The 22,376-nt window shown below is 50.5% G+C and overlaps 1 protein-coding gene across 4 annotated transcripts in view; it reads right to left on the bottom strand.

Moving 5' to 3' along the window:
• map3k15 (mitogen-activated protein kinase kinase kinase 15) overlaps positions 1-22,376 on the bottom strand; it is a 220,834-nt gene that overhangs the window by 94,269 nt on the left and 104,189 nt on the right. For all 4 annotated transcript variants that reach the window (XR_011948699.1, XM_072514132.1, XM_072514133.1 and 1 more), the window contains exons 11-12: positions 21,476-21,525; positions 10,724-10,819 (exon numbers count right to left, since the gene is read on the bottom strand). Coding sequence is in view for 3 of the 4 variants with exons in the window: in XM_072514132.1 (XP_072370233.1) it covers positions 10,724-10,819; positions 21,476-21,525 (146 nt within the window). In the remaining variant the exon portion in view is untranslated. The remainder of the gene's footprint in view (positions 1-10,723; positions 10,820-21,475; positions 21,526-22,376) is intronic.

The raw sequence follows: 22,376 nt of genomic DNA, 5'->3' as shown, positions 1-22,376 counted from the left end.
CTCAAAAAAGGGCCGACTGGATACTAAATGTTCCTGGATATAAGGGGCGGGATTATCCAATAATGGGGCTAAGTCCCCACGCCAGCGTGAAAACTGGCACCAAACACTCTAGCGTCAATGGCCCCCGAACGTGAGGAATTCTCCACTTTCTCGGGGGCTAGGGTGATGCCGGAGTGGTTCCCGCAGCTCCAGCTGGCGGGGAAGGGCCGGCGCGAGTTCGCGCATGCATGGAACGGGCAGCGTATTTCCACGCATGCACGGAACAGACGCCGTATTTCCGCACATGCGCCGAACGTGCGGCGTATTTCCGCGCATGTGTGGGGGTTCCCTTCTCCACGCCAGCCCCCGGGCAATATGGTGGAACCCTACAGGGGCCCGGCATGGGGGAAAGAAGGCCCCCACGGAACCAGCTCGCCTGCCGATCGGTAGGCCCCGATCGCGGGCCAGGCCACAGTGGGGCCCCACCCCCGGGGTCGGATCCACCCCCGCCCCCCTCCAGGACGACCCCCGCACACTTACCTGCCAGGTCCCACTGTGTGTGAGGTGAGTAACTCACGCCGGCGGGACTGGGTAAAACCTGGCGGCCGCTTGGCCCATTGGGGCCCGGAGAATCGCCGGCGTGGCACGAATCCCGCCAGCTCCCAGAAAACGGCGCCGGAGAATAGGGAAGCCAGCGTCAGGGCGGGATTCGCGCCTTTCCCCGGGGATTCTCCGACCCGGCACAGGGTCGGAGAATCCTGGCCAAGATGTTCAAGAAAATCATGAACAAAAGAAAGGAGGAGGGGTGGCAGTATTAATCAAGGATAATATTACAGCGCTGGAAAAACAAGATGTTCTAGAGTGGTCAAGGACAGAATTAATTTGGTTGAAGCTAAAAAGCAATAGTGCTTTACACCACTACATGACTGAATGTATTCTCTAGACCACTGAATAGAGGGAAATATATGAATAAATGTTTGAGGAAATTCAAGAGAGGTGGAAGGGCTAAGGGCGCGATTTAATGGCCATGCTGTGCTTAAGTGAGAGCGCGATGAGGCCGTTAAACCCTGGGAGAGGCCAGAATCGAGAACCGCACTGGGTGCCGATCTGGTTGCAATTGGACCGGCCTGCTCCAGTTGGCATAATCAGGATCTCGCATTTGCGAGAAACCAATAATTACTACTTAAGCCCAATCTCTATACAATTAACGGGAGCGACCCCCTAACTAATGGTCTCCCATGAACTAACCACTTCCCCAGCAAGTGGTCACATGGGCACCGATTAGCCATCTTCGTGTACAGCCACAGAGCTCAGGGGCACTGGGGCTGCTGCTGTGGTCGGGGTGGACCACCATCAGAGGGGTGGGGGTGGGAGGCTGCAAAATCGAGACAAGAAACAAAAAGAATATATCGCCAGCTTCTGAGTCAGCGCAAACCCCCACCCCCAGCCTCATCCCCACCATGGCCCCATTGGCAGACCCACATCGTTGGAAAGGTGCCCAAAGCTTGTACAGGAAAGCCTGCGTGTGAACATCAGTGTGTGAACATTGGTAAGAGTGTGCATACATGAAGAGTATATGCATGAATGACTGCGCATGCATGCCTGTTAGAGCCCGTGTGCGTAAAAATAAGCAGCACATACCACGGGAAAAGGTCACACAGACACGGGGCACAGCGGAGGGAGGAGAGAGTACAGCCCACCCCTTCTCCAGCAAAGGTGCCAAAGGTGCAAAGATAACTCCCCCCACCCCACAGTGGACCTGCATCAGTGTAAAGCTGCTTGGTGAGCCAAACACCAGAAGGTCACACCGACCTGAAGCATAGCGGAGGAGGGGGGAAAAGGAAAAGCCACCTCCCCCTCTCCAGCACTAGCAGCATCTCGTTCCAACGACACCCAGGCCACAGAGGTAGGAGGGGATGCAAGTGGTGAAAAAAATAAACCACAGTTACATTGTATCATAGAACATAGAACGATACAGCGCAGTACAGGCCCTTCGGCCCACGATGTTGCACCGAAACAAAAGCCATCTAACCTACACTATGCCATTATCATCCATAGGTTTACCCAATAAACTTTTAAATGCCCTCAATGTTGGCGAGTTCACTACTGTTGCAGGTAGGGCATTCCACGGCCTCACTACTCTTTGCGTAAAGAACCTACCTCTGACCTCTGTCCTATATCTATTACCCCTCAGTTTAAAGCTATGGCCCCTCGTGCCAGCCATTTCCATCCGCGGGAGAAGGCTCTCACTGTCCACCCTATCTAACCCCCTGATCATTTTGTATGCCTCTATTAAGTCTCCTCTTAACTTTCTTCTCTCTAACGAAAACAACCTCAAGTCCGTCAGCCTTTCCTCATAAGATTTTCCCTCCATTCCAGGCAACATCCTGGTAAATCTCCTCTGCACCCGCTCCAAAGCCTCCACGTCCTTCCTATAATGCGGTGACCAGAACTGTACGCAATACTCCAAATGCGGCCGTACCAGAGTTTTGTACAGCTGCAACATGACCTCCTGACTCCGGAACTCAATCCCTCTACCAATAAAGGCCAACACTCCATAGGCCTTCTTCACAACCCTATCAACCTGGGTGGCAACTTTCAGGGATCTATGTACATGGACACCTAGATCCCTCTGCTCATCCACACTTCCAAGAACTTTACCATTAGCCAAATATTCCGCATTCCTGTTATTCCTTCCAAAGTGAATCACCTCATTAAACTCCATTTGCCACCTCTCAGCCCAGCTCTGCAGCTTATCTCATAGATTATCATAGAATTTACAGTGCCGAAGGAGGCCATTCGGCCCATCGAGTCGGCACCGGCTCTTGGAAAGAGCACCCTACCCAAGTTCAGCACCTCCACCCTATCCCCATAACCCAGTAACCCCACCCAACACTGAGGGCAATTTTGGACACTAAGGGCAATTTATCATGACCAATCCACCTAACCCGCACATCTTTGGACTGTGGGAGGAAACCGGAGCACCCGGAGGAAACCCACGCACACACGGGGAGGATGTGCAGACTCCGCACAGACAGTGACCCAAGCCGGAATCGAACCTGGGACCCTGGAGCTGTGAAGCAATTGTGCTATCCACAATGCTACCGTGCTGCCCACAAATCTATATCCCTCTGTAACCTGCTACATCCTTCCACACTATCGACAACACCACCGACTTTAGTATCGTCTGCAAATTTACTCACCCACCCTTCTGCGCCTTCCTCTAGGTCATTGATAAAAATGACAAACAGCAACAGCCCCAGAACAGATCCTTGTGGTACTCCACTTGTAACTGAACTCCATTCTGAACATTTCCTATCAACCACCACCCTCTGTCTTCTTTCAGCTAGCCAATTTCTGATCCACATCTCTAAATCACCCTCAATCCCCAGCCTCCGTATTTTCTGCAATAGCCTACCATGGGGAACCTTATCAAACGCTTTGCTGAAATCCATATACACCACATCAACTGCTCTACCCTCGTCTACCTGTTCAGTCACCTTCTCAAAGAACTCAATAAGGTTTGTGAGGCATGACCTACCCTTCACAAAGCCATGCTGACTATCCCTGATCATATTATTCCTATCTAGATGATTATAAATCTTGTCTCTTATAATCCCCTCCAAGACTTTACCCACTACAGACGTGAGGCTCACCGGTCTATAGTTGCCGGGGTTGTCTCTGCTCCCCTTTTTGAACAAAGGGACCACATTTGCTATCCTCCAGTCCTCTGGCACTATTCCTGTAGCCAATGATGACATAAAAATCAAAGCCAAAGGTCCAGTAATCCGTTCCCTGGCCTCCCAGAGAATCCTTGGATAAATCCCATCAGGCCCCGGGGACTTATCTATTTTCAGCCTGTCCAGAATTGCCAACACCTCTTCCCTACGTACCTCAATGCCATCTATCCTAATAGCCTGGGTCTCAGCATTCTCCTCCACAACATTATCATTTTCCTGAGTGAATACTGACGAAAAATATTCATTTAGGATCTCGCCTATCTCTTCAGACTCCACACACAACTTCCCATCCCTGTCCTTGACTGGTCCTACTCTTTCCCTAGTCATTCGCTATTCCTGACATACCTATAGAAAGCTTTTGGGTTTTCCTTGATCCTACCTGCCAAATACTTCTCATGTCCCCTCCTTGCTCGTCTTAGCTCTCTCTTTAGATCCTTCCTCGCTACCTTGTAACTATCCATCGCCCCAACTGAAACGTCACACCTCATCTTCACATAGGCCTCCTTCTTGCTCTTAACAAGAGATTCCACTTCTTTGGTAAACCACGGTTCCCTCGCTCTACGCCGTCCTCCCTGCCTGACCGGTACATACTTATCAAGAACACGCAGTAGCTGATCCTTGAACAAGCTCCACTTATCCAGTGTGCCCAACACTTGCAGCCTACTTCTCCACCTTATCCCCCCAAGTCACATCTAATGGCATCATAATTGCCCTTCCCCCAGCTATAACTCTTGCCCTGCGGTGTATACTTATCCCTTTCCATCATTAACGTAAACGTCACCGAATTGTGGTCACTGTCCCCAAAGTGCTCTCCTACCTCCAAATCCAACACCTGGCCTGGTTCATTACCCAAAACCAAATCCAAGGTGGCCTCGCCTCTTGTTGGCCTGTCAGGAAACCCTCCTGCACACACTGTACAAAAAACGACCCATCTAATGTACTCGAACTATATCTTTTCCAGTCAATATTTGGAAAGTTAAAGTCTCCCATAATAACTACCCTGTTACTTTCGCTCTTATCCAGGATCATCCTCGCCATCCTTTCCTCTACATCCCTAGAACTATTTGGAGGCCTATAGAAAACTCCCAACAGGGTGACCTCTCCTTTCCTGTTTCTAACCTCAGCCCATACTACCTCGGAAGATGAGTCCCCATCTAGCATCCTCTCCGCCACCGTAATACTGCTCTTGACTAGCAGCGCCACACCACCCCCTCTTTTGCCTCCTTCTCTGAGCTTACTAAAACACCTAAACCCCGGAACCTGCAACATCCATTCCTGTCCCTGCTCTATCCATGTCTCCGAAATGGCCAAAACATCGAAGTCCCAGGTACCAACCCATGCTGCCAGTTCCCCTACCTTATTTCGTATACTCCTGGCATTGAAGTAGACACACTTCAAACCACCTACCTGAACACTGGCCCCCTCCTGCGACATCAAATCTGTGCTCCTGACCTCTATACTCTCATTCTCCCTTACCCTAAAACTACAATCCAGGTTCCCATGCCCCTGCTGCATTAGTTTAACCCCCCCCAAAGAGCACTAACAAATCTCCCTCCCAGGATATTTGTGCCCCTCAGGTTCAGATGTAGACCATCCTGTCTGTAGAGGTCCCACCTTCCCCAGAAAGAGCCCCAGTTATCCAGAAATCTGAATCCCTCCCGCCTGCACCATCCCTGTAGCCACGTGTTTAATTGCTCTCTCTCCCTATTCCTCATCTCACTATCACGTGGCACGGGCAACAACCCAGAGATAACAACTCTGTTTGTTCTAGTTCTGAGCTTCCATCCTAGCTCCCTGAAAGCCTGCCTGACATCCTTGTCCCCTTTCCTACCTATGTCGTTAGTGCCAATGTGGACCACGACTTGGGGCTGCTCCCCCTCCCCCCTAAGGACCCGGAAAACACGATCCGAGACATCAAAGTACCCTTGCACCTGGGAGGCAACATACCAAACGTGAGTCTCTCACGCTCCCACAAAATCTCCTATCTGTGCCCCTGACTATCGAGTCCCCAATTACTAATGCTCTGCTCCTCTCCCCCCTTCCCTTCTGAGCAATAGGGACAGACTCCATGCCAGAGGCCCGTACCCCATGGCTTCGTCCCCCCCACAAGTATCCAAAGCGGTATACTTGTTTCTCAGGGGAACGACCGCAGGGGATCCCTGAACTGACTGCTTCTTCCCAGTCCCTCTTACAGTTACCCACCTATCTCCAATCTTTGGTGTAACTAATTCCCTAAAGCTGCTATCTATGACCCCCTCTGCCTCCCGAATGATCCGAAGTTCTTCCAACTCCAGCTCCAGTTCCCTAACTCGGTCTTGGAGGAGCTGGAGATGGCAGCACTTACTGCATACAATTCCTCCCCGCCCACAAACATAGACCAATAGACCAAATGCGGAACAAAAGGGAAGCAAGGAACACCAGCGCCCTGCACAGCTCCCATAATGGGAGCAGCAGATGGCTACTGAACATACAACGCAATGACCGGGCTGTGCAGTCGAGCTGGGAGGCCGCCCCTCCTCTCCTGCATTATCGGCATCTGATCTTCCATCGCCACCCTGTGCGAGGTCTGGGCCATTGGAACACAGGGGACTTTAACAGGTGACCCACAAGTCAAGAATATAATACACAGTCAACACACAAAACAGGCCTTTAAAAGATTCACAGACTGCTCGAGCAAGTCCTCCTGCATCCTCATCCCAGTAGTAGGCCCACTGAAATCCTCCCCTCGCAGCACTCCAGGGAAAAGAGGCCAAAAGGCAACTACCATCTTTCTTCCTTCTCTTAATCCAGAAAGCAGCAAGTAAGCCCAAGGGGAAGAGGCAACAGCAAGCAGAAAACAAACTTTCAGCTACAGCCTCCAGGCATTTGAAGCTAAGCAGGAGCAAGCAGCAAACACAACCTGCAGCTGGGAAGTGCTCTCACAACTAATAAGGCTAATTTTTCATTTTTAGCTGTGAAGCTGGAGGCTGCTCACAGTCAAAGGGAGTGAAATTGAATTTCAGCATTGAAGGCACAGCAAGGTTCTGTCTTGGGAGTTTGGAATTACAAACTGGTTCACGCCCGGCGGGAGTCTCGATTTTGGCTTATGCTGCTATTCACCCAGTATGCCAGACCTGCCAGGCATAACACGGTAGTTGTTCCTGAGGAATTTCAGGTCAATGCAGTAGAAATTGGGAAACCTTTTGCTCCTATTCCATTTCTACAAAGGCCCCAAGTTATCACCGAAGAAAAGGTTGGTAATTGTTTCCCCTTTTGGTGGGTGGGAGAAGCAGAATGCTTTGCCTTTGTTAAGTGTTTTTCTGTATCAACATGGCTGATGATGTGGACAGAAGAACTGAGAAGTGTATCCCAATTCACCTTAGAAAAGATATTCAATGAAAAAGTAAAGTTCGAATTTTTGTAATTAAAAATCTCAAAATTATCAATTGTAAAGTTAATAAATTATGTTGAGATCAATTACATCAATATCTCTGAGTAATTGGGATTAGATTCTCTGGAGTTTAAAGAATGAGGGGGGGCACAATTTCCCCCCAAAATGGCAAAGTATCAGGGGCGCGATTCTCCTACCCCCCACCGGGTCGGAGAATCACCGGGGGCCGGCGTGAATCCCGCCCCCGCCGTGTCCCGAATTCTCCGCCAACGGAGATTCGGCGGGGACGGGAATTGCGCTGCGCCGGTCGGCGGAAATCGCGCCGGTCGGTGGGCCCACCCCCGGAGATTCTCCGGTCCGCGATGGGCCGAAGTCCCTCCACTGTCAACCCACGCCAGCCGGCGTGGATTGAACCACCTGCCGAACGGCGGGACAAGGCTGCGCGGGCCGGCTCCGGGGTTCTGGGGGGGACGCGGGGCGTTCTGGCCCCGGGATCAGGTGGCTTGGCCCGCTATCAGGGCCCACCGATCCGCAGGCCGGCCTGTGCCATGGGGGCACGCTTTTCCTTCTGACTTCGCCATGGTCTTCACTATGGCGGAGGCGGAAGAGACCCCCTCCACTGCGCATGCGCGGGCATTCCGTGAGCGGCCGCTGATGCTCCCGCGCATGCGTCGCCCGGCAAAGTCATTTCCGCACCAGCTGGCGGGGCGGAAATCAGTCTGACTCGGGCCTAGCCCCTCAAGGTGAGGGCTCGGCCCCTCAAGATGCGGAGAATTCCGCACCTTTGGGGCGGCGCGATGCCGGACTGATTCGCGCCATTTTTGGCGCCGGTCGTCGGACATCGCGCCGATTGCTGAGAATCCCGCCCCAGGTTCTGACTGAAAACCGATGTGTTTTTTCCCAGGATTACAGCCAGGTTTTTATCCAGGTCTTCTGACACTTCTTCAGCAAAATAAATCAGTGGGCATGTTCTGTGTCGGCACTCTGGCAGTGCGTTATAGAGCCGGCAAGCCCAGCGGCACGGCAACCAGGGCGCCATCTTTAAAGGTGCCTCAATCAATGAGAACACTGAACACCCTCCCACCTTCTCCCAACCGCGGAGGACCTCCCGATAAGCTCCAGGGAAACCCCCCACTATGGAAGTATCAAGATAAATATCTACCCCCTCCCCCACACCCCCTCTGTGTATTCTCCAATGTACACCCCTCTCCCCCTCCACCACACATAAGAGGAAGCACCCCCTCCCCTAATTGAGAAGAGTCTGCTTTCTCTCAGCATTCCTTCCCAGGGGGCACTGCCAGTCTTGGCCCTCAACTGTGGGGTCTCCAGGCACTCCTGCACCCGGCATGGTCATCACAACTGGGTTTCAATTTCGATGAATGATGATGATGTTCCGGGGAGGGGAACATCACACAGGCTGGAATGTATGGCGTAAAGTCCTTTTGAAATGTATGCAAATATTTTGGATAACCATACTGACTGTTCTTGAGTAATCTCTGCCTCTCCAAATGCACATTAATTCTGTCGCTCAGATTTCTTCCAATAGTTTCCCGACCACTTAGGTTAGACTGACTGGTCTGCAGTTTCCTGGTTTCTCCCCTCCTCCCTTCTTAAAGTGGACCACATTGGCTATCCTTCAGTCCACCAGCACCTCTCCTGTGACCAGAGAGGACTTGAAAATTATTGCCAGCGCCCCTGCTATTTCCTCCCTTGTCTCATTCAACAAAACAGCCTGGGATACATTTCATCTGGCCCTGGATATTTGTCTACTTTTAAGTCTGCCAGATCACTAAGAACCTCCTCTCATAGAATACCTATAGAGCAGAAGGAGGCCCTTCGGGTCTGCACCGACCCTTCGAATGAGCACTTACCCATGTCCACCCCACTCTATCCCCATAACACCATAACCTAACCCGCACATCCCTGGACATTAAAGGGCAATTCAGCATGGACAATCCACCTAACCCGCACATCGTTAGACTATAGGGGGAACCGGAACACCCAGAGGAAACCCATGCAGACACAGGGAGAATGTGCAAACTCCACACAGACAGTGACCCAAGGCCAGAATTGAACCTGGGTCTCTGTCAATGATAATCTCTTTAATTTTATTACAGTCCCTCTCCCTGATGTCTATACCTACACCGTCTATCTCACGAGTGAATACTAACACAAAGTATTCATTTAGAACCCTACCTACATCCTCTAGCTCCACACACAAATTATAACTGTGGTCCTCAATGGGCCTTACTCTTTCCCTAGTTATCCTTTTACCCTTAAGATACTTGTAAAACAACTTAGGACTTTTCTTTATTTTACCTGCCTGTATCGTTTCATGTCCCCTTTTTGCTCTCCTAATTTCTTTTTTAAGTTCCCTCATGCACATTTTATGTGCCTCTAGGGATTTTGCTGTTTTGAGCCCTTGTTATCAGCCATAAGCCTCCCTTTTTCTCCTTATCCAATGCTGTATATCCCTCGATATCCAGGGTTCACTGAATTTGTTGATCCCATCCTTTTTCTTGATTGGAAAATGTTGGCCCTGTTCTCTTCCTATTTCCTTCTTGAATGTCGCCCACTGTCACAGATTTCCCTAAAAGTGTCCGCTCCCAGTCCACTCTGCCCAAATCATATCTGACCTTTTTAAAATTGGCCTTCCCCCAGTTTAGAACTTTGATCTCAGGCCCATCTTTGTCCTTTTCCATAATAATCTTGAACCTAACGGAGTTATGGGGCGAAATTCTCCTACCCGCCCCGCCACATTTCTGCGCCGACCGGCCGGCGGGAGTCTCCGTAACACCGGCCGGTCAATGGGGTTTCCCATTGTGGGGCACCCCCACGCCGTCGGGAAACCCCCGAGCGCCGGCAGAACGGAGACTCCCGCCGGCGGAGAATGACGCCCATGATCACTGTCTGCAAAATGCTCCCTCACTGATACTTCAACCACCTGCCCAGTTTTGTTCCCAAAATTTAAGTCCAGGACCTCTCTTGCAGATCCTTTTATGTACTAGCTTAAAAAGTTCTCCTAGGTGCCGCTCCCTCTAACCCTTTTACACTATCACTACCCCAGTTCATATTGGGGAAGGCACAGTAAGAAGTCTTACAGCACCAGGTTAAAGTCCAACAGGTTTGTTTCAAATCACTAGCTTACGGAGCACTGCTCCTTCACCTGAATATATATATATATATCAGGGGCTGGTTTAGCTCAGTGGGCTAGACAGCTGGTTTGTGATGCAGAACAAGGCCAGCAGCACAGGTTCAATTCCCATACCAGCTGAGAATTCTGAATTCTCCCTCTGTATACCAGGACAGGTGCCGGGATGTGGTGACGAGGAGCTTTTCACAGTAACTTCATTGCAGTGTTAATGTAAGCTTACTTATGGCAATAAAGATTATTTATTTTTTATATATGTCCTCGTTTTCTATTTCCATGCAAAAATGATGACAGATGATGACCCAACATCTGCCACCTCGCATTATTGACTGGGGTCTAAATTACCCATCATTGTCCACTGGAGCAATAGTAAGCCTTTAATAATCAACTGCACAGCTATGACAAGGTGAAAAGGCGACAGATTTACAGGATTTTTTCTCACAACTAACCTAGGCAGTGATGGGCTACCGGTTGACACCTCACCTGCTGCACTGAGCTTCTGTGGAGAAGTAGATCTGAAAATCATCCGCGTTGTCATGGACGTACAGGAAACAACAGCGTTCATCACATTTGGATATGCTGAAATGACCAGGGAGAGAAATACCCATTAGGATTCAGGATACTAAATTCAGTAACATTCAAATGGAGGGAGAGCTGTGATTCAAATGCACAATTGACATTGCACCATTCTACAATACAGCAGTGACTATCCTTTAAGAGTCCTTCATTGCCTGTAAAGCACCTTGGGATGTCATGCGATCATGAAAGGTGCTGAGTAAATGCAAGTCTTTTTTCTTACCAAGAAAGAAGTTAGAAGGTGTGGTAGTCAAGACGGACAAGCCATTCAGCTAATAGTAGCTAACTCAAAGACTTGCTATGGTTCAGGTGGGCTATTGCACCGAGCAAAGGGCTGGAGATTAACAGTGGATTGACAACAGATGGCAGTTTGACAATATTCTCAGAAGGAGGCTCAAAACATTTTGAAGGCCCAAGCTCGGTAAGGTTTGATATGTGAGGTGCAAACATCAGACTTGCTGCTACAGGTAGCTTGCCAAATTGGTCTGGGTGGGGGAAATATGACAGGGGAGAATGGACCTGTCCCAGCTAACCTGGAATGAAAGATTGCAGGCAAAATTGTGTTGGAATCATGAGCTGCCTTTACAGAGATAGTTTGGTGCAGTCGAGGCGCATTCCCATCATGGGGAACGGCAGAACAAAAAAGTCTAAAGCTCCCTGACTGAAAAAAAAGAGAAATTAAGATGAATATAGAACAAAGAACAGTACAGCACAGAACAGGTCCTTCGGCCCTCGATGTTGTGCCGAGCTTTGTCCGAAACCAAGATCAAGCTATCCCACTCCCTGTCATTCTGGTGTGCTCCATGTGCCTATTCAATAACCGCTTGAAAGTTCCTAACGTGTCCGGCTCCACTATCACAGCAGGCAATCCATTCCACACTCTAACCACCCTCTGAGTAAAGAACCTACCTCGGACATCCCTCCTATATCTCCCACCCTGAACCTTATAGTTATGCCCCCTTGTAACAGCTACATCCACCTGAGGAAATAGTCTCTGAACGTCCACTCTATCTATCCCCCTCATCATCTTATAAACCTCTATTAAGTCGCCTCTCATCCTCCTTCGATCCAATGAGAAAAACCCTATCTCCAATCCAGGCAGCATCCTGGTAAATCTCCTTTGCATCCTTTCCAATGCTTCCACATCCTTCCTATAATGAGGTGACCAGAACTGCGCACAATACTCCAAATATGGTCTCACCAGGGTCCTGTACAGTTGCAGCATAACTCCATGGCTCTTAAACTCAAGCCCCCTGTTAATAAACGCTAACACATTATATGCCTTCTTCACGGCTCTATCCACTAGAGTAGCAACCTTCAGAGATCTGTGGACATGAACCCCAAGATCTCTCTGTTCCTCCACATTCCTCAGAACCCTGCTATTGACCCTGTAATCCGCATTCAAATTTGTCCTACCAAAATGAATCACCTCGCACTTAACAGGGTTAAACTCCATCTGCCATTTTTCGGCCCAGCTCTGCATCCTATCAATGGCTCTTTGCAGCCTACAACAGCCCTCCACCTCATCCACTACTCCACCAATCTTGGTGTCATCAGCAAATTTACTGACCCACCCTTGAAGCAGTAAAAGCATGAATATGCCAGTTTTCATGTGAATAATACAATTGAAAACCCAGCTGAATATAGAAATGTCAGACGGAAGTTCAAAGCCTCACAGCGCCAGGTACCCTGGTTCGATTCTGACCTCGGGTTACTGTCTGTTTGGAGTTTGCACTATTCTCCACGTGTTTGCGTGGGTTTCTTCCGGGAGGTCCGGTTTCCTCCCACAGTCCAAAGATGTGCAGATTAGGTGGATTGGCCATGCTAAATTGCCCCTTAGGGTGGAGTTGCAGGAATAAGGTGGGGGATTGGGTGTAGGTAGGATGGTCTTTCAAAGGGTTGGTGCAGACTTGAAGGGCTGGAAGGCGTCCTTCTGCACTATAGGGATTCTCGAAGGAAAGATAGAGTATAGGAAGAGACTGGCAACTAACAGCAAAGAGCCAAGTCCAGATGGTTGTTGCCTGCTGGTACCAGGGTTCGGGACATCTGCTCCGGGCTGGAGAAGGCTTGCAGTAATTGGCGGCGGATCCCTTTATCATGCTCTATGTAGATACCGACGACATAGGTAGAATGAGGAAAGAGGTTCTGCAGAGAGTTTGAGTAGCTAGGCACTTAATTAAACAACAGAAGATCCAAGGTCATAATCTTAGAATTATTACCTGAGTCGTGTGCAAATTGGCAAAGGCTACATAAAATTAGAGAGATGAATACGTGACCCAAAGGCTGGTGTGGACAACGTGTTTTTGGTTTGTGGGGCAATGGCATCAGTGCTGGGGATCGAATGGGCTGTTGGGACAGACTACATCTGAATCATGCTGGGACCAGTGCTCTTGCGAATTGTTTAACTAGAGACGTAGAGAAGCTTTAAACTAAATGGTTGATGAGGGGTGTGGGGGGCGATGGTTCTGGAGAGTGGCTATGTAGGCTTACAAAGCAAAAGGATATGGCAGAATTCCAAGGCAGCTATTTAGATAATGATACCGAGAGTGTGATAGGAAGGAGAGTGTGCAAATATTCAAAAACAGCAGCAGAAAGGGTCAGAGGGCTAAAAAAACGGCTCTTTATTTAAATACGCATAGTATTCAGCACAAAATAAATGAATTAATGGCACAAATTGAGGTTAATGGATATGATCTTATAGCCATTACAGAGGTGTGGTTACAATGAGATCAAAGCTGGGAACTAACTATTCAGGGGTATGTGACTTTTTGTAAGGATAGGCAGGAAGGAAATAGTGGTGGAGTAACTTTCTTTGTATAAGTGCAAAAGTAAGAAACGATTTTGGATTGGAAGTTGTGGACTCCATATGAGTGGAGGTAAGAAATAACAAGGGAAAGAAGACACTGGGGGGAGTAGGCCCCCTAACAGTAGCTATACTGTAGGACAGAGAATAAACCAGGAGATAACAAGGGCATGTAAAAAAGGCAGTACATTAATCATGGGTGACTTAAATCTTCATGTGGATTAGGAAAATCAATTTGGCAGTGTTAGCCATGAGGAAGAATTCATAATAGAGTGTGTTCAGGACGGTTTCCTAGAAGAATATGTTGTAGATCAAAACAGGGAAAAGGCTACGTTGGGACAGGATCAGGTAGGTTTAATGAACAATCTCAGAGTAAAAGTTCCACGAAGGAACAGTGGCAGAATTTAGCATTCAGTTTGAGAGTGAGAAACTTGGGTCAGAAACAACTGTGATGAAGGTAAATAAGGGTAACTATAAACGAATAAGTCAGAGTTGGCTGGAGTGGACTGGGAAATTTGTTTAGCAGAAAAGACGGTTGACCAGAAGTGGCAGATATTTATGAAAATACTTCATGACACACAACAAATAACAAACCAGTGAAAATGAAGGATTCTTGGAAGGGGATAAATCACCCATGGTTAACCAAGGAAGTTAAGGAGAGTATTAAACTGAAAGAAAAAACCTACAATGTGGCAAAGATTAGCGGTAAGGCAGAAGATTGGGTAAGTTTAAAAAACTAAAGATGACAAAAATAAAGATGGAGAAGATAAGCGATTCAATGGAAAAATTCAAAGTCCCGGTTTTGGGCATGTTTGGTGGGGTGTTTCGCAATGGCAACTTGGTGCCACAAATGAGCACCACGAGATTCTTGATATTACTGGCTGCCTCAGTGTCTGAATCACCCGACTCGTGCCTCAGCATCTTGCTGCTAACAATGGGGAGAAGCTTTTAAATGCTCCCTCACCACTCACTCCCAGGCAACACACAACCATGGCAACGCGCAGATCTGCTCCTCGCTTAGGGGGTGCCAACCAGGCTAGGCTTCTCGATGCTGTGAAGAGGTGGGATACCCTGTTCCCCTGAGGGGATTGGAGGACCGGCAGCAGGGTCAGCAATGCCGCCTGGGAGGCAGTGGCTGCAGCTGTCAGTGCGGGCAGCAAAAAATGGAGGACCGCTGTCCAATGTCGGAAAAAGACCAACGACCTCCAACGAGCTGCAAGGGTATGTTACCACCTCTCTCCTGGCATCAGTTCCACCTGCCACCCCTCAAATTCCCATTCCCCCCATGCCTCCCATTCCCCCAGCATCACTGATATTTTAGACCCCCTTCCCCACATCCGATCACGTCCACATAAGACACTTGCTATAGACCCCCATGATCCACCAAGCATGTAGCTCACAATGCCCTCTCTGAGTCCCCGCAGGGGAAGATAGCCCACAATAAATGGGAAAGGGCCAAGATAGAGGTGGGTGGGGGGGAAGGATAGCCCATAATAAACAGGAAAGGGCCAAAAGTGGGGGGAGTGGGGGATGGGGGGGGGGGGGGGGGAAGAGTCCCAGAAAGACGAGTCCTCAACCCTTACGAGGAACGGTCCTGGAGATTGCAGGATTGTCCGAGGAGAGAGCAGTCACCAATAGTGAGGTTGGCTGGTGCCAGAGAGATAAGGATGTGCTGCCCGTTCTTCCAGATGTCCTGTCTCATGTGAGTAGCTCATGTCAGATAAAATGATCCTTCCCTTTCACTCACCATGCCCATTGTCTCGCAGGATCTCCATATGGTGGGGCTGCCCCCCTACCACCCAAGAGACCACCTTGGAGGAGAGCTCTGAGGAGACCACCATCGAGGCGTCACAGCTATCACCCACACTTTCCTTCAGTGCAGAGATATACACCTTGGTGGGCGACATTAGTGGTCAGACTTCTGGGGCACAATCTGGTGAGCACCACACAGTTGCTGATGCACATCAGGTGGAGGCAGAAACATCCATGGGAGGCAGCTGTTGGAGATCTGCTGGATTGCAGGACTCAGCTAAGTCCCAGTCAGATGGCGAGCTTTTGGACATTGTTCTCCCATACCTGATGCAGATGATAGGACACAGCCATGACACTCAGGAGGGGGTGTCAGTGAAACTCCAGTGACTGCGAGGTCTACTGGGGGATTCACAAAGCCTTCAGGCCCAGGATATGATGCCAACAATGCGTGGCACCGAGGCCAACGCTGTTGGGGTGGCGACTGCAGTGGAAAAACTGGAGCACAATGACCGCCTCTTGAGTGGTGGTGCCCAAGGCATGGCTCAGTCTGAGATGACCATGGCTAAGGGTCTCAACATCATGTCCCAGTCACTGAGGAACATGTCCCAAACGCAGGTGGACCTTGCCAAGGCACTTCAGAGCACGGCCCAGTCACTGAGGGATGTGTCCCAGACACAGTGGACATTGCCGAAGCACTGAGGGGCATGGCACAGTCACTAAGGAGCATCACAGAGGTGGTCAACGTCATGGTGCAGACATTGGGTAGCCACCAGGACTGGCAACATCAAATGAATCAGCCCAGCTGCCCTTCCATTCCATGGAGTCCCACAGGGCCCTACGGGCACCTTCAGGGAGGATGAAGCACTGCAGGCCAACCCAGAGCCTGCCACTAAGGAGATGACGGCAGACTCCCTTTCTTACAAATCCACCGCCCCCCCTTCCTGACATCGATGCCTCTCAAGGGCAGCAGGCAGAATAGGGTGGCATGGCAATGCCAGTTACACTAGTAAGTCGGACGGGGTCCCCGGCTCCTGTCCCTTCAGCAGACATCTGTCTAGGGCATCAAAGGACACAGACCATGCAAAGCAACAGGTTGCCTCCACCTCTGATGTGGGGTACACCTAGATGTAGCAGTAGACCACCGGAGATCAAGAAGAGTGAGGAGGACTGCGTGTGCAGTGGGGGGCGGGGGGAGGGGGGGGGTCACTATCTGTAGCTAGGGGGAATGGAAATCTGTCACAATAAAATGTTCAATATTAAAACATGTCACACCTCATACATGTGACGCCTCTATCAGGTTAATCTTCACCGCGGGCCTGCCTGCACCCCCACCCCTCCCCCGGGCACATCAAGCCCTGATGCAGACCCAGCTCAGAGGATGAGTGTGATGGCCTTGTCAGAGGAAAGACAGGAGTCAGCTATTGCAGACACTGAGCAGCACAACAGCTTTCTTCACAGCAAGTCATCATCACTCCCCTGCCTTGTATGGTGACCCGCTGTCAGTGACAACAGAGACCATCACCCTGGGGTAATTTACACAGACCTTTGGAGGGGGGAACAGGGTTGTTGGGGAGGGGGGCAATGTGACAGGATGAGAGGAGTGGTGGGTGGGGGGAGAGGGAAATGCATGCCTGGCAAATGGAGATGGTTACTCACCTCCTCACTTCTGCTCAGTAGCCATTGCGTCAGCTTTTTTGAAAAGGAGTATTAAGCAGACGCCAACATGACTTGCCGCTGGGGAGTTGGTATTCCCAGGAGGCTGTCGCATTTGACTTCAATGAGATTGAAATGAATGCAGAAGAGGGTTAATGATATTCTTGTCATTTTGGGGCGTGGTCCAGAACTTGCCATCGGGAGCGAGCTGAGTGAATCACAAAATGGTTTGAGCCTTGTGTGAATCGAGGGGCAAAGATTTTCCACGAAGATTTCAAAACGTGGCAGCGAGCGGGAACTGCCACAAGCTTCCCTGCGCCTGGCCCGGCGAGGATGGCAATGCTATTCAATGTTAATTGGTCCACTTAACCAGGCCCCACAGGCCTCTCGTCGCAAATGAAGGCTCGCCAGCCGATTCGCAGGGGCCGCGCTCACCAGCACCACCCTTCCCAACCCCCTGCTAACAAGGGTGAGCAGCACTTAAACATCACTTGCACAACCAATCCCATTCAGCTCACAGTTTGGGTATGCAGACTGGGGAGCTTCCTCGATGCGATGGAGGCCTGAAGGGATGTCTTGTCCCCCCACAAGGGTGAGCCAGTGCCACCTGGGACGAGGTTGCGGCAGCCGTGAGCTCGGGGGCTGTGATCAGGAGGACTGGCCTCCACTGTTGCAAGAAGGTCAACCTACACAGGGCAGCATGAGTGAATTGACACCAAAGCCCTCCCCACCCCCAGAGACCTTTCTGCCCCCATGCGAGCATCCATTCCCCAACCCACCATGAGGCTCCCAACCCTCCCTTCACCCCCGTCTCACTTCAACTGCCCCAACCCTCCATCACACACCCCACCGCTCCCAGCACTCTCTGTGTATCCGCAGGAGAAGCTCCCCCACATTCGCCGAGAGAGGGCCCAGACCAGCGGAGGAGTGTTGGACATATGAATCCTCACCATATTCCAGGAACAGGCCCTGGAAGTTACTGAGGTGGCCGAGGGCTGAGTGGTCGCCAACGCGGAGGTTGGTGGACGTTCAGAGGTGAGGATCCACCGGGCCCCACCCAGAGGACCTGTCACACGTGTTATTGCCATATTGACTGATCCACCCCTCCCACTGACCACATATCCATTGTCCCGCAGGTCCTCCAGCCTCCAGCCGATGGCACCGGCCCATCCCGGGTGGGAGCACCCTCCCCTGCCTCCCAGGAGAACACCTCGGATTAGAGCTCTGAGGATGCTACAATCGACACATCACAGCTGTCATCCCCACCCTCCACCAGCGCAGATATACACACCTCGGTGGGAAACGTTTGTCAGGCTTCTGGGGCACAATCTGGTGAGCACCACACAGCTGCTGATGTACATCAGGTGGAAGCCGGAACTCCCAGGTGAGACAGCAGTCGGAGGTCTGCTGGGTCCCTGGTCCCAGCTGGGTCCCAGCCTGATGCTGAGGCTCTGGAACAGGGTTACCAGGAGCTGATAGAGATGTTTGCGAGCGGCCGGGACCTTCAGAGGGAGATGTCAGCGATTCTCCAGTAGGTCCATACCCGATTGGAGGAGATTACAGACGCAGGAGATGTCGACGGCAATGCGTGACACTGAGGCCAACACTGCTAGGGTGGTGACCACATGGAGAGCCTGGTGCATGATGTTAGCACCATTAGAGAAGGTGTCCTAGATATGGCGCAGTCGGTGATGGCCATGGCTGAGGGTCTCGACAGAATGTCTGCCTCGCTGGGGGATGGGACCCAGTATGAGGCTTCCCTTGATCAGATGCTGCGGGACATGTCCCGCTCTCAGTTGGGAATGGCCGAGGTGCTACGGAGCTTGTTCCAGTCACAGTTGGGCATTGCTGAGGCGCTGCAGAGCATGTCCCAGTCACTGAGGTGCATCGCCGAGGGCGTCGACACCCTGCTGCAGACTTCGGGGAGCTGCCAGGGCTGGCAGAGTCAGATGACGAAGGGGCACCTGGGGTTCAAACCAGCTGCCCTTCATCCCGAGGTGCTAACCCATACCTGTCCCATAGCGTGGGGATGGCGGTCACCAGTTCCCCAGAGTTCCATCCCTCTGATGAGGCCGCGTTTCGAAGTCAGCACACGGGACAGGGCGGCACGGCTGTGCATGAGCTGTCGACAAGTGCGCCGGGGCCCTCTGGCCCCAGAGCTCCCAGAGGATGCCCGCCAGGCAACGGGACATGGTAAGCAGCTGGCTGCCTCTATCTCAGATGTGCAAACTGGGGACACACCTAGACATAGCGCTAGAGCAAGGAAGGGTAAGCATGTTGAGGATCACTGAGGGAACCGGGGGAGGAGGGGAGAGGGCAGTGGGGGGGGGAGGGGGGTGTAGGTAGAGGGGGAGGGGGAAGGGGGGTTGGTGGGGAGAGTGGAGCGGCACTATCGGGAGAGTGGGGCATTGTTGGCCACATGTGACACATTAAAAACTCATGACCACAAGCAGTATGATGCGTCTGTCACTTATTTCTGCAATGCGACCTGACCTACGACCCCTTGGCATCTCCCCCTTCCCTTTGCACTCATCCACCCTCCGGCCAGGGACATGTCCCTGGAGAAGTGTCCCATACCCGGGGTGTTTGGATGTTGGATGCTGCATGTGTGCGGTGGGATTCTCTGATCCTGGGGCTAAATGTTGACGGCATTGTAAATGCCGGAGCGTTTTACGACGCCGGCAACAGGCCCCTAGGATCAGCAATCCTGCGCCACACAGGGGGCCAGCATGGCACTGGAGAGCCTCACGCTGCTCCAGCTGCTGACACGGGTGTCAGAACGGGTGCCGAGGGTCCGCGCTATGGCCGGCGCGAGTTCGCGCATGCGCGTGTGTTGCCTTCTCCGCGCCGGCAGCGACGCAACATGGCAAAGAGCTACAGGGGCCCGGCGTGGAGGAACATAGGCCCCCACCAGGATAAGTCCGCCCGCCGATTGGTTGGCCCCAATCGCGGGCCAGGCCACCGTGGAGGCCCCCCCTGGAGTTGGATCCCCTTCCCCCCCATCAGGCCGCCCCCCGCAACTTGAACGCCGAGGTCCCGCCGGGTAGTACCATACGAGAATGGCGCCGGCGGGACTCGGCCTAACTTGGTGCGCACTCAGCCCATCGCGCGGGGAGAATCATGTTGAGCGCCCCCCAATCGGCGCCGCGCCGACCCCGCTGGCACCAATGGTGCTGATTCTCCGGTGACCATGGACTCAACACCAAGTCGCTCCCCGCTACTGCCCCTGGCCCGGGCAGTCACCCAACAGCAAGCCCTACAGTTTTCAATGTTTTTTCGGTGTCTTTTTAGCCTCATGCTCCTCCTCCACAGCCATGGCGTCCAGTCCCATTTTGTAAATATTTGTAGTAATTCACAACAAGGAGACTTCCGCCTGAGAGGGGTGGAGCATCGCAGAAGGACAGAGCATGAAGTGTCCAAGCCGCTAATCACATTTGAATACATGCAAATGCTGGTTTTGCATGCCCCTTGCCTGCACGGGGTGCAAACCTCATTTCCGGTGCTGGGGAGGGACCGGAGCATGGCCACAAAATCGATGCCGGGCGGGAACCTCGATTTGCGAACGACGCCTGATTCTCCTCCCAATCGCGATTCGTGTTTCCCATGTTGAGAATCCAGCCCAGTGTTCCCATTGGACAGACAGTTAAAATCAGCTCTACACTTTGATTCAGTTTACTGTATATGCAGCTCGAAACCATTCCCTTCTGATCATATTCACATATAGATAGCTATTACTGGCTGACACTAAGTGACAAAATTGAGAGTTAGAGGAGCATAGGGTCCAGAATACCCCCTCTTCTAATTGAACTTCTAAAGTGACAGGAGCTAGCACCGTCGAACCTTAGAACTGAGTGGAAAAACAGACAACATGAAAGCTCTGTCTGGAAATCTGTGAGCTCATGAAATATAATCCCTGGCATTTTTACAGAAGGTGACCATGTCATTGCCATGTACTAAAGTGATGTTGAATCACTAAACTAACTTGGACTAAAGGATTGTTTGGAGGGAAACACCTATTAAAAGAGCTAAGAATTTTGTCTAAAAGTACATTTTTCAACCAGATGAATCTTCCAATTTGTTTAAACAATGAGGCCAAAACAATGACTACTCTCTGCTCATCCAAATGTGGCATTACCGGGTGAATTTCTTCACAGCACAGCAACATGTGATTTGGAGATGCGTTTGTGAGGAAGCAATTACATTTTATTGACTTTGAAAGACTTTTAAATGGAGCTGAATTCCCCTTTAAATTTCCTTGGGGGAAACATGAAATCAGGCTCAACCAACCACTCCCATCATATAGGCAGATTAACCACCATGTATGCAGCACAAGATTCAAATCATGGGATAGCAAATGCACACACACACGCACGTACATATTTATCTTTGAGCAAAAGGTTACGCTCCTAATTTTTGCTTTACACAATACATGTATTATTGCACACACCCACCTTATACCTTTAATGGCTGAGGATGTGAAATTCCATTCATGAATTCCCTTCTGTTGGAAAGAGAACAAATAACGTTATAATGTTACAACGTTTATAACGTTACATAGAACGATGAAGTAATGACATTAAATGCAGCTTTCACTGAAAATGCCCTACCCTTCTAACATTGCTAAATATTAAGTGCCTGTAAACCCCAAGAGCTTTACAAACATTAAAAAAAAGAAATAAATGGAATAGCCATAGCCAAATTCTGCATGTTCGGGCGGTACGGTCGCGTAGTGGTTAACACTGCTCCTACGCCACTGAGGTCTCGGGTTCGATCCCGGCCCCGGGTCACTGTCTGTAAGGAGTTTGCACATTCTCCCCGTGTCTGCATGGATTTCACACCTACAACCCAAAAATGTGCAGGATAGGTGGATTGGCCATGATAAATTGCCCCTTAATTAGAAAAAAATAATTGGGTACTCTAAATTTTTAAAAAAGTTAAGTTCTTGCACGTTCTTCAGTCTAATGCATCTATCACCAACCCACTCAGCTTTTCTAAATACAGAGCTTGGCAATTTGCTTCCTCTCGCCTGACAGGCTCTGTAAATCTCACAGTCAAGCCCAGCGTGTGTAAATGCAGTAAACTGCATTTGTGTGAATCCAGTACAATATAGATAGCAAGAGTAGAGAGTGAAAGCGATGTTGAACACAATTGGGGCCTTTATTTTTCATGTAGCACCTCTGGTACGAGCAAAAGTCACACAAATAACGTGTATTTTCTGTAGAAGTACCTAGAGTTCCAATTTGATTGCAATTGTGTGTGGCATTGCTACGGATACCAATCCTAACATTCTGCTTGTGTAAACAGCAATCAATGAACTCAAAAGATTGTGTTTGAATTTCTGGGAGTTCTGGG

This window comes from Scyliorhinus torazame, chromosome 8 (assembly GCF_047496885.1).
Source record: "Scyliorhinus torazame isolate Kashiwa2021f chromosome 8, sScyTor2.1, whole genome shotgun sequence".
NCBI lineage: Eukaryota > Metazoa > Chordata > Chondrichthyes > Carcharhiniformes > Scyliorhinidae > Scyliorhinus > Scyliorhinus torazame.
This window is presented reverse-complemented; position numbering and strand designations above follow the sequence as displayed.